The following is a 13,416-nucleotide window of genomic DNA, read 5'->3' on the forward strand; positions in this document are numbered from 1 at the left end:
GAAGAACTAAAGAGCCTCTTGACGAAAGTGAAAGAGGAGAGTGAAAAAGTTGGCTTAAAACTCAACATTCAGAAAACTAAGATCATGGCATCCAGTCCTATCACTTCATGGCAAACAGACAGGAAAACAATGGAAACAATGACAGATTTTATTTTCTTGGGCTCCAAAAATCACTGCAGATGGTGACTGCAGCCATGAAATTAAAAGATGCTTGCTCCTTGAAAGAAAAGCTCTAACCAACCCAGACAGCACATTAAAAAGCAAAGACATTACTTTGACAACAAAGGTCTGTCTAGTCAAAGCTATAATTTTTCTACTAGTCATGTATGGATGTGAGAGTTGGACCATAAAGAAATCTGAGTGCTGAAGAACTGACATTTTGAACTGTAGTGTTGGAGAAGACTCTTGAGAGTTCCTTGCACTGCAAGGAGATCAAACCAGTCAATCCTAAAGGAAATCAATCCTGAATATTCATTGGAAGGACTGATGCTGAAGCTGAAACTCCAACACTTTGGCCACCTGATGTGAAGAACTTACTCTTTGGAAAAGACCTGATGCTGAGAAAGATTGAAGGCAGGAGGAGAAGGGGATGACAGAAGATGAGATGGTTGGATGGCATCACCAACTCGATGGACATGAGTTTGAGCAAGCTCCAGGAGTTGGTGATGGACAGGGAAGCCTGGCATGCTGCAGTCCACGGGGTTGCAAAGAGTTGGACACAACTGAATGACTGAACTGACTGATGTCTAAATCCAGTGTTTATAAGTAAAATGACATGTCTAGAAAATATTTCTTCTACCTACATTGGTTTGTTCTTTCAGAAAATATGTACATTCAATCACAAATGATAAACCAATCTGAAGAAAACTAGACAGACAATTCTGAGTCAGCTCTTCCAAATCTGCTTTCTCATTTTTATGACATAATATCTAAACAAATTTAATAACAGAATACTTCAAGCATATTTTTAACTTTTTAACAGTTTATGATAAGATGGTGATTAATTACAACAACTTAAGTCACTCAGTCGTGTCCAACTCTTTGCGACCCCATGAACTACAGCACGCCAGGCCTCCCTGTCCATCACCATCTCCCGGAGTTTATCCAAACCCATGTCCATTGTGTTGGTGAAGCAATCCAGCCATCTCACCCTCTGTCGTCCCCTTCTCCTCCTGCCCTCAATCCTTCCCAGCATCAGGGCCTTTTCCAATGAGTCAGCTCTTCACATCAGGTGGCCAAAGGATTGGAGTTTCAGCTTCAACATCAGTCTTTCCAATGAACACCCGCAACTGATCTCCTTTAGGATGGATTGGTTGGATCTCCTTGCAGTCCAAGGGACTCTCAAGAGTCTTCTCCAACACAGTTCAAAAGCATCAATTCTTCGGCACTCAGCTTTCTTTATAGTCCAACTCCCACATCAATACATGACTCCTGGAAAAACCATAGCTTTGACTAGACGGACCTTTGTTGGCAAAGTAATGTCTCTGCTTTTTCATATGCTGTCTAGGGTGGTCATAACTTTCCTTCCAAGGAGTAAGCGTCTTTTAATTTCATGGCTGCAATCACCATCCACAGTGATTTTGGAGCCCAGAAAAATAAAGTCAGCCACTGTTTCCACTGTTTCCCCATGTATTTGCCATGAAGTGATGGGACCGGATGCCATGATCTTAATTTTCTGAATGAATTTAACTCAGATGACCATTATATCTACTACTGCGGGCAGGAATCCCTTAGAAGAAATGGAGTAGCCATAATAGTCAGCAAAAGAGTCCAAAATGCAGTACTTGGATGCAATCTCAAAAGCGACAGAATGATCTCTGTTTCCAAGGCAAACCATTCAATATCGTGGTAATCCAAGTGTATGCCCCAACCAGTAATGCTGAAGAAGCTGAAATTGAATGATTCTATGAAGACTTACAAGACCTTCTAGAACTAACACCCAAAAAAGATGTCCTTTTCATTATAGGGGACTGGAATGCAAAAGTAGGAAGTCAAGAAACACCTGGAGTAACAGGTAAATTTGGCCTTGGAGTACAGAATGAAGCAGGGCAAAGGATAACAGAGTTCTGCCAAGAGAACTCACTGGTCACAATAAACACCCTCTTCCAACAACACAAGAGAAGACTCTATACCTGAACATCACCAGATGGTCAACACCGAAATCAGACTGATTATATCCTTTGCACCCAAAGATGGAGAAGCTCTATACAGTCAGGAAAAACAAGACCGGGAGTGGACTGTGGCTCAGACCATGAACTCCTTATTGCCAAATTCAGACTTAAATTGAAGAAAGTGGGGAAAACCACTAGACCACTCAGGTATGACATAAATCAAATCCCTTATGACTATACAGTGGAAGTGAGAAATAGATTTAAGGGACTAGATCTGATAGACCGAGTGCGTAATGAACTATGGTCGGAGGTTTGTGACACTGTACAGGAGACAGGGATCACGAACATCCCCAAGAAAAAGAAATGTAAAAAAGCAAAATGACTGTCTGAGGAGGCCTTACAAATAGCTATAAAAAGAAAAGAGACAAAAAGCAAAGGAGAAAAGGAAAGATATACCCATTTGAATGCAGAGTTCCAAAGAATAGCAAGGAGAGATAAGAAAGTCTTCCTCAGCGATCAATGCAAAGAAATAGAGGAAAACAATAGAATGTGAATATTTATAAATATATGATTCAAATATACATTTTTGGTTTTTTTCTAAGCTATAGTACTGAGTATCAAATGCTAATTTTTAACTATATGAGTGAAAATATACATGTAACAATTTTCATTATTACAACTAAGAACTATATATAACTGGTTATACAACTATTATGCAAAACTTAAATTTGAATTCAATTTCTTACATGAATTAAGTTCAGCCTTATTGCTTATTAATGCTATTTTGAGGAATTCAATCATTTTTTCTAAAAAAAAAAAGCTTAACGTACATAAATTTGCTTTACATACAGGTGCACTCAAATAAATAGGCCTAAGAATTTTGCGAGTAAAAGGCATTTCATTAAAGATAAAAGTAAAAAAAAAAATTATAAAATTCTTACGAAATTAGTTGCATCTCACATTAAGACCTGTTTAAATACTAAGATAAAACTCTGCAAATCCTATAAATTAAATTTTAATACAGGAGAAGAGTCCAAGTCTTTTTTTTTAAATCCAAATTAAATGATGGAACCTGGGATTTTTTTAAGATTTATTTTTATGTGGAATTAATTTTAAAATCTTTATTGAATTTGTTACAATATTGCTTCTATCTTATGTTTTAGTTTTTTGGCCACGAGGCACGTGGGATCTTAGGTCCCCTACCAAGGATTGAACCTGCACACCTTGTGTTGAAAAGGAAAGAAACATACAGAAAAGTCCCCAGAACTTCAACTTAACACAACTTTACATAAAACTATTTACAACAAAGGCTGCAGGTAAGACGTGGTCCACGGCAGTACCTGACAACCTGCAGCCAAAATGCCTTTACTAATCTTCCAAGTTCCTTTTCGTTCTGTAAGCCCTAGGGAAAAGGACACTTTCCTTAAGATGCCTTCACTCAAGTCTCCTCTCAGATTTACTCCTTCTCTTTATTATGCTCCCATAGCACTTAAGGATTTCATATTTCTACCTTTATATCAGCATAGAGGTACATAGGATCTCTGGTAATGGAATGTTTAAGTCCCAAAAGGAGCTCATTCACCTTTATAGCTTCAGCTCTCAATATAAAAGTGCATATTTTTAAATGGTTTCAAAAAGAAATCATGCCATGACTGTTGATAAAAAGAACATTCTTATGAGCAAATCTTCCTGTAACAGGCCAGATGGCAAACATATTAGACTTTCAGACTGTGAGGTCTCTGTTAAACTACTCCACTTTGCCAATGCAGCACAAAAGCCACCACACACAAGATAAAACTTCACAAGCACACATCGTGGGTGAGATTCAGTCTGTGGGGTGTAGAGTGCCAGCTCCTCTCCAATAAAGACTATCATCAACTATATCTTTATAGTAAATAGAAAAATATGGGTCTCATCAATATGTTACCTGCTCAAAATGCACACCTTGGCTCTCTGAACATAATGCTGTTTTTCCTAGCTTAATAAGATCCACACAAAAATGTTGTTTACATTGTACCTGAATAATTTCAGAATTAAATTTCGATTCCAAATGTGCTGCTCTTTCTGCTTCAATATTTTCTTCTAATTTCCTCACTCTCAGAGTAGTTGCCTGAAAACATTAAAAGTTTAAACTCATAAACATTGGTATTTAAATTGAATAGAGGCCACTACATTGTAGTTAACACTTTAAATTACTATAGCTTCGTTTTTTTATTTGCAAGAGTGTAAAAGTCATATTGTAAAAATCATGCTCAGGAAAAATCCTCCAAAGCTTGCCTTCTTTTTCTTCACTAAGTAATACTTTACATATAATAAATTATACATAATGAAAGTGTAGAACTTGGTAAGTTGTGTGTGTGTGGTATATATATATACACACCCACAAAATCATTGCCATAATCAAGAGAGAAAAATACTTCCATCACCCCTAAAAGATTCCTTGTATCCCTTGGTAATCTCTTCATCCACGCCCTTGCCACCTCACCCACATCCTCAAGCAACCAATGATCTGCTTTTAGTCACTACAGATCATTTCCTGTTTTCCAGAGTTCAATATAAATTGAATCATAGAGTGTACACTCTTTACTGTCTGGCTTCTTTCTCCTCACAAAATTATTCACTTCATCCATGTGGTTGCACATATTAACAGTTTACCTTTTGTTGTTAAAGTATTCCGCTGTGTTGATACATCACAACTGGTTTCTCAGTTCATCAACTGATGGACATTTGAATTGTTTCAGTTTGGGCTATACAAACCAACCTGCTATGAACATTTGTGTATAAATCTTTATCTTCTGTTTCTCTGGGGTCAACAGTGAGGGACAGAATGACTGGGTCAGATGGTAGGTGTACATTAATGTTTTATGAAACTGCCAAACTCTTTCGCAAATTGAGTTTCCAATTTCACCAACACTTGACCATGGTGGCATGGTCATCTTTTGAGTTATCTGGGGGCCAGGGTTAGACATTCAAATAGGAACATAATGGCATCTCATTTTAGTTTCAATTTTCATTTTCCTAATAACTAATGACACTGAGCATCTTTTTTTTTTCTAATTTTATTTTATTTTTAAACTTTACATAATTGTATTAGTTTTGCCAAATATCAAAATGAATCCACCACAGGTATACATGTGTTCCCCATCCCGAACCCTCCTCCCTCCTCCCTCCCCATACCATCCCTCTGGGCCGTCCCAGTGCACCAGCCCCAAGCATCCAGCATCCTGCATCGAACCTGGACTGGCAACTCGTTTCCTACATGATATTTTACATGTTTCATTGCCATTCTCCCAAATCTTCCCACCCTCTCCCTCTCCCACAGAGTCCATAAGACTGTTCTATACATCAGTGTCTCTTTTGCTGTCTCGTACACCGGGTTATTGTCTTTTATATGTTTACTTACCATCTGTACATCTTCTCTGTTGAAGTTTCTGCTTAAATCTTTCCCTCATTTTTTAATTGGGTTGTTTTTTCTCTTATTATTGAATTTTGAGAATTTATTATATAATCTGGATACAAGTCATTTGTTGGATATGTGATTTGCAAATATTTACTCCCAAATATCCCCACTCCAGTACTCTTGCCTGGAAAATCCCATGGGCGGAGGAGCCTGCAGTCCGTGGGGTCGCTAAGAGTCAGACACGACTGAGCGACTTCACTTTCACTTTTCACTTTCATGCATTGGAGAAGGAAATGGCAACCCACTCCTGTGTTCTTTCCTGGAGAATCCCAGAGACAGGGGAGCCTGGTGGGCTGCCATCTATGGGGTCGCAGAGTTGGACATGACTGAAGTGACTTGGCAGTCAGCCGTAGCACTCCCAAATATTGTCTACAGCTTGTCTTTTTATTCCTTAATGTCAGAGTGTTTCATATAGAAGCTTTCATTGTGACAAAGTCCAATTTATTAGTTAGGGCTGTGGGACTAGGCTATGGGACCACCATGCTGCACGTGTCTCAGGATGATACTAGTAAAGAAGAGCCACACCTAGGATTTTGTCAGACAGTTCATCAGTAACAGAGAAAGACGCTACTAATTTAATTTCCTTTCTTAGATAAAATTTGGGCTAGAAATGTCTCTATTCATTTTACTTACTCTATCATTTAGCCTTAGCTGAAGGTTTTTTAAATGCTTGGCTTGATTGATTTGATTTTTCCTCTTTTCTCCTGTCTTTTCTTTTTCTGCACATACAGCTGGTAACATATCACAACCAGAAAGGACATACATAAAAACAGCATAATCTAAAAACTAATCAAGCAGTGGAGAAGAAATGACTATACTTTTCTTTGAGCAAAGCATATTCCCATAATGTCTGCTACAGTTCAGAATCTAAACACAAAAAGGTGGAAAAAAAAAACACAACCCAAGTGCCCATCAAGTGATGAATGGATAAATAAAACATGGTATATCCATACAAGGGAATATCAGTCGGCCATTAAAAAGGAACCACGTACTAACACATGCCACAACAGAGATTAACCTTGAAAACGTACGTTGTGAAAGATACCAGATACAAAAAACTACATATTAAATAACATCATTTATATGAAATGGCCAGAATAGGCAAACCAGGCAAATCCACAGAGACAGAAAGTTGTTTCCAGTAGCTGGAGACATGGGAAGGGAGGAATGAGCACTGACTGCTAATGGGCATAAAGTTTCATATTGGAGTGATAAGGATATTCTGGAGTCAGACAGCAGTAATGGTTTCATAACCCTGAGTTGCATACTTTAAAAAGGTGTAGTCAATGATACATAAATTATATTTCAATAAAAAAATAAAAAGAATCCTTAACTGCAAGAACTAATGACATTTCAAAGAAGTGACAGCCGTATATGTCCAGCTTCTTGATTTCTGTTAAAGAGTTCCTCTCAATGCTGACTTTGAATCCTTAGAACAAGGGATTTCCACTGCTTGTTGGTATAGAGCATGGTATATACTAGAGCAGAAAGATTCTTATGGCTAGACAGATTAAAATCAGTATTACCCTAGGTTGGGCCAACACTAGTAAAAAAAAAAAATTTCTTTTAATGTAATGCCACAAGATGAAGTCCCTGTCCTTGAAGAACTAAAGTCAACTTTCTCAATATTCAAAATAGTTGTGTTAGGTTCTGCAAGCCAGAAGAAGTCTAACCAGTGTCAAGAAAATAATCCACAGACATTGAGAATAAAGATCAAAACAGGCAAAAAGCTAAGAGGGCAAATAGAAGAAACCAGTCTAATAATATTAAAATATTCTTTCATATTCAAAAGGCATCCACATAATTTTATCAAGTGTTATATTTTATTAAAATACAGACTATTCAGTGTTTCCGTGATAAGAGTCAACAAGTCTTCATTTTTCATGTACTATTGTCATATTAATTTACCTGATTTTACTCCAAAAGTCAATTGGAGAAGGCAATGGCAACCCACTCTAGTATTCTTGCCTGGAGAATCCCATGGACAGCAGAGCCTGGCGAGCTACAGTCCATGGGGTCACAAAGAGTAGGACACGACTGAGAGACTAACACATACACACACACTCCAAAAGTCCTAAACCAAAATCAAACAGGTTGAAATAATAAACCAGAGATCACATTTCATACTTTCCTATTTTAAATGAAACATGCAGAAGAAAAATTTATAAACTGTTTATTATTACTAAAATAATCAGTAAAGACAGAAAAAAAAAATCTTCATATCTTTAAACAAATTTCTTCAAAGAGTGCATTTTGTTTACAGACATAATTAAAATGTTAGTCGCTCAGTCATGTCTGACTCTTTGCAAGTCCATGGACTGTAGCCTGCCAGCCTGCTCGATCCACTGAATTCTCCAGGCAAGAATACTGGGGTGGGTAGCCATTCCCTTCTAACAAAAAAAATTTTTTTTTTTAATCTTCTAGTCTGGTGAATTAATTCTTATGTCCAGCAGAGGGTGCTAGAGGACCATCAACTTGCTGTTCACAAATATTTTTCTCCAGTATCACCTAGAGAACTAACAATCATAATCTGACTCCCATTAGTCTCCCATCCTAATATAATCAGCAAAGCAAGAGCAGAAAGAATAATACAATTCAGATCAAAGTACAAAATCCAACACAAATTCATATATGCCACCAGCAAATTTATATAGAAGTTTGCTTGTAATACAAAGATTATACTATATACTGTCTGTTCCCTAATACTATGAACACCGGAGTTCTTTATGTGACAAAAAATGATCAAATATTTTATCATTTATTAGCTGGTTTTCACATCCTTTCTGACTTCAATATACTGCCAAGAGATTTTTACTCCAGTAAATTCTACTGTTCATTGTACCCAATTTTTTTTTAAATTTTATGATTTATATCTCATTAATCACAATAAACCCAATTAGATAATCTGCTCCACTTAAGAAAAGTGAGTGTTCATTCTTTGAAGAAGGTAACATACACAGAAAACGTTATTCTATCATAACACAGGACCTGAGCCAATTCCAGTTCAGCAGCAGAACTAACCAAACACATCCAGTCCACATTTGTTCTCCACATCACATCTGCTCCCATGGATTCTACAGGTCCGCTCCAAAGTTTCACAAAAGTTATGAAAACATGCATACAATGAATTTGCTGAGAGACTGGGCAAAAACAGTTCCTACTATTATTATACATTCTTGCCTCCTCAAGTATACCCAGTCTTGAGGATTATATACGAACTTAAAGGGATCAGTCAAGCAGAAAAACCTTCATATATGACATGCAGTCTATTAAAATGGACATCAAGAAAAATAAGGGAGGAAATATCACACAAGTACCTGCTAATCAGAGATTTTTCAGTAGTGTGCTATACAGTTCTGATTCCAAAAAACAGCTGTACAAAGTTTACCCCAGAATGTCAATAGCTGTGTAAATAGAAAGTGGTTGTTTATTTAACTTTTTTTCAGATTTTATCACCTGATATTTTCCATTAATGAATACTTCTAGACGTAACCAATATAGTAATAATCCATTTTCAAGATGATTCCAATGGGTTGATTAATTCTAAAATGGTTACTTTAAAGGTAAGTATATATATTTTAGTGGTTGTAAATAGTATATTATATGTGCGTTAACAATTAACTATAATACTACCTGTGTGGGGGAAATCAAGACTAGTTACTATACTTGGAGTCCTTAAACTGAAGATCTCAAAGTATTTTATGTTATCAAAAAAGATATCTTAAAAAGTCAAAATCTCTAAGGAACAGAATAAGAGCCACAAATTCTGATCGGCAGGGTAATAAATTAATTTAGCATCTTTAAAATCATCTTTACTTTAAAATTTCCGGTTTTAAAATCCATTATGAACATAGATACAAAAATGTATACTACATATAAGCACAATAGTATATAACCCAGGTGATTTCATTACTTATCATTTATAGTTGGTAATCAACACAAATAAGTGTTTAAAAATCATTTCTACAAACACATGATGCCTTTAAAAAGATGATTCATATAAGGTTCTTTTCATGGACAATATGAAAGGTGAGACCCACTTTCTTTTCCTTTTTCACTTGAGTATAGTGTACGTATAAAGGAAAAAGCTACACTCTACCCTTCTTTATTTTACCATAATATAGAATACGACTGACAGGAGCAACTCAGAATTTATTTGCAAACACTGCTCTCTCTCCTCTATAATCTTCATGAGATTCTTCAGTTCTCTCAAAACTAGGTTTGCATCTTCTCTTTTCTCTTTTCTTATTGACTTAAGCTTATTTCCCATGATAAAAAAAAAAAAAACCTCCCCTAGTTGTAAAGAGATTTATAAAAGCTACGGATATTTCTTTTTCCAGTTCACTTTTCCCTTGGTTCTCTGGTACCCAGCACCACATTCAGAAAATTGGATTGGGAGTTTGTTTTGTTTTTTTTTTAATCTAAGAAACCATTGATCCATGTTAAGAAGATTAAGCCACATATATATAAACTTCTTTAGCCCAGGCACATAAAAAAAATCACCTTTTCATGAAATGTAACTGTTAAAGCTTCATTAAAATTTAAATCATTTATTAGGGTAAATGTCTATTATCTTAGTTAATTTACTTTGCTATTACTGACATTAAATAATGTGCTCTGTTAAATTAAAATTTCAACAATTTTGCTCTTTACTATTATTTGATTTTATATTAATCCTTTTTTAAAAATAACACTGATTCAGTTCAGTTCAGTTCAGTCACTCAGTCATGTCCAACTCTTTGCAACTCCATGGACTGCAGCACACCAGGCTTCCCTGTCCATCGCCAACTCCCAGAGCTTGCTCAAATTCATGCCCATTGAGTCATTGATGCCATCCAACCATCTCATCCTCTGCCATCCCCTTCTCCTCTCGCCTTCAATCTTTCCCAGCATCAGGGTCTTCTTCAATGAGTCGGTTCTTCGCATCAGGTGGCCAAAGTACTGGAGTTTCAGCTTCAGCATCAGTCCTTCCAATAAATATTCAGGACTGATTTCCTTTAGGATTGACTGGTTTGATCTCCTTGCAGTCCAAGGGACTCTCAAGAGTCTTCTCCAACACCACAGTTCAAAAGCATCAATTCTTTGGCGCTCAGATTTTTTTAGAATCCAACTCTCACATCCATACGTGATTACCGGAAAAACCACAGCTTTGACTAGATGGACCTTTGTTGGCAAAGTAACATCTCTGCTTTTTAATATGCTGTCTAGGTTAGTCATAGCTTTTCTTCCAAGGAGCAACTGTCTTTTAATTTCATGGCTGCAGTTACCATCTGCAGTGATTTTGGAGCCCAAAAAAATAAAGTCTCTCACTGTTTCCATTGTTTCCCCATCAATTTGCCATGAAGTAATGGGACCAGATACCATGATCTTAATTTTCTGAATGTTGAGTTTTAAGCCAGCTTTTTCACTTTCCTCTTTCACTTTCATCAAGAGGCTCTTTAGTTCTTCTTCACTTTCTGCCATAAGGGTGATGTCATCTGCATATCTGAGGTTACTGATGTTTCTCCCAGCAATCTTGATCGCAGCTTGTGCTTCATCCAGCCTGGCATTTCACATGATGTACTCTGCATATAAGTTAAATAAGCAGGGTGACAATATACAGCCTTGACGGACTCCTTTTCCTATTTGGAACCAGTCTGTTGTTCCATGTCCAGTTCTAACTGTTGCTTCTTGACCTGCATACAGATTTCTCAGGAGGTAGGTCAGGTGGTCTGATTCCCATCTCTTTAAGAATTTTCCACAGTTTGTTATGATCCACACAGTCAAAGGCTTTGGTGTAGTCATAAAGCAAAAGTAGATGTTTTTCTGGAACTCTCTCATTTTTTCGATGATCCAGTGGATGTTGGCAATTTGATCTCTGTGTTGTACCTAGAATTACTAGTTCTTAATGACTCCATGCATGTGTGCTCACTCGCACAGTCGTAATAGAATGTAAAACTAGCATAAACTGCTCTCTAGAAATTTAACTTCTCCTTCATTATATCATCATCTTGTCAAACAGCCAATATAAAATACATTCACTTAAATATAAAGCAAAAATCTGTAAGGTATCTAAACATGAAGAATTACAGATAAGTGAAAGGACTATACTTGTGTACTTTGTTGTTCAGTCACTCAGTCATGTCTGACTCTTTGTGAGCCACAGACTGCAGTATGCCAGGCTTCCCTGTCCTTCACTATCTCCCAGAGTTTACTCAAACGCATGCCCATTGAGTCAATGATGCCACTCAACCACCTCATCCTCTGTCACCCTTTCTCCTCCTGTCCTCAATTTTTCCTGGCATCAGGGTCTTTTCCAATAAGCTGGCTCTTTGAATCACTTGTCTAAAGTTTTGGAGCTTCAGTCCTTCCAAAGAACATTCAGGGTTGATTTTCTTTAGGACTGACTGGTTTGATCTCCTTGCTGTCCAAGGGACTCTCAAGTCTTCTCCAGCCCTACAGTTCAAAAGTGTCAATCTTCAGCACTCAGCCTTCTTTATGGTCTGACTCTCTCATCCATAAATGACTACTGGAAAAACCACAGCTTTGACTATATGGACCTTTGTTGGCAAAGTCCATTTAGAAAATTATTAAAAATAGAATAAAAATAGAAACTCTTTGGACACCCTCAAAGCTTCAAATTCTCCAAAAGCAGAGACCTGGGATTATCAAAAGTATCCACAGAGTAGCTAAGAAAAATCTCACTGTAAAACTAGCCTAAAACAGTTTTATATTTACAACATTAATCAGTTTAAAAATAAGACATTGGGGCAAGTAAGCATTTTACAAGAAAAAAATCAATTCTGAGTTATCCAAAAACAAATCCTAAAGGTTGGCATTAGACATTTCCTCAATTGAGTCAAAATTGACTTATCAAGAATCTTACCCACAAAAATCACTGTTACCTAGCACTTCTTCATACCTAGAGGCAATTAAAATGTTTTTAGTGATGACCACAGACTTTTATAGCATCCTAAAGTGACTTCTAAATGATTTTTTTAATTCTAAGTATATTTAGAACTTTAACCCTGTTCTAATTCTTTTCTAATAGGCTATCTACAAACACATATTAAAAATGATTATATAAAATATGATTATACTTTCTGAGTCTTCTGCCTCGAAAACAATTTTCAGCACAAAAAACAAGCTAAAAATATTACTTAAAATATAATCTCACTTTCAATTTTTTTCCTTTAGCCTTATATAAAATAAGACCACATATGATAAGAGTATAAGTAATTTTTCTTTGCCAAGTTCATATTTGGCATTAATAATAAGGAACCCATACCCCATTTTCCTTATTACTAACATCTTACAATCACAGAGCATAAATAACTCATTACAATGTATAATGGGTCCGACCCTCGGCTCCAGCGCACCAGGACTCGGCGCTCCTCCGCGAGGAACGGGTGAAAAAGTTTGTTTTGTGGGTGAGAGGGGAGCTCGGCGCCCAGACAGCGCTCCCCCTGCACCTCTGCCACAGCTGGCCATTCTTTTTCTTCGGTTTCCCTGTCGCTGCCCCAGGGCACGAAAGAGCTCTGCTGTCTGGACTGAAAACAGGGGGGCTTACCTGCAAGTGCGAGAGGGGAGCATCTACTACCAGCTGAAAGTTGGTGCTGGTCCCCAAATTTTTTGTTTTTAAATGTATAATGGACCAGAATAGATATTTCCCCAATGATAAACAAATGACCAATAAGCACATGAAATGATATTCAACATCGTTAGTGATCAGAGAAATGCAAAGCAAAACCACAAGATACCATTATACATCCACTAAAGTGGTTACAGTTGGAAATACTGATCATAACAAGTGTTGGTGAGCATCTGAAGACACTGGAACCCTCATACATTGCTGGTGGAAATGAA

General features: G+C 36.9%; 1 protein-coding gene across 6 annotated transcripts in view; it reads right to left on the minus strand.

Annotated features, from left to right (window-relative positions):
• CCDC171 (coiled-coil domain containing 171) overlaps positions 1-13,416 on the minus strand; it is a 341,520-nt gene that overhangs the window by 268,741 nt on the left and 59,363 nt on the right. For 5 of the 6 annotated variants that reach the window (XM_027549190.1, XM_027549191.1, XM_027549192.1 and 2 more), the window contains one exon: positions 4,129-4,221. The exons of the other annotated variant lie outside the window; for it this stretch is intronic. In XM_027549190.1, the coding sequence (XP_027404991.1) occupies positions 4,129-4,221 (93 nt within the window). The remainder of the gene's footprint in view (positions 1-4,128; positions 4,222-13,416) is intronic. 6 annotated transcript variants of the gene reach the window in all.

Source organism: Bos indicus x Bos taurus, chromosome 8 (assembly GCF_003369695.1).
Source record: "Bos indicus x Bos taurus breed Angus x Brahman F1 hybrid chromosome 8, Bos_hybrid_MaternalHap_v2.0, whole genome shotgun sequence".
Classification (NCBI taxonomy): Eukaryota; Metazoa; Chordata; class Mammalia; order Artiodactyla; family Bovidae; genus Bos; species Bos indicus x Bos taurus.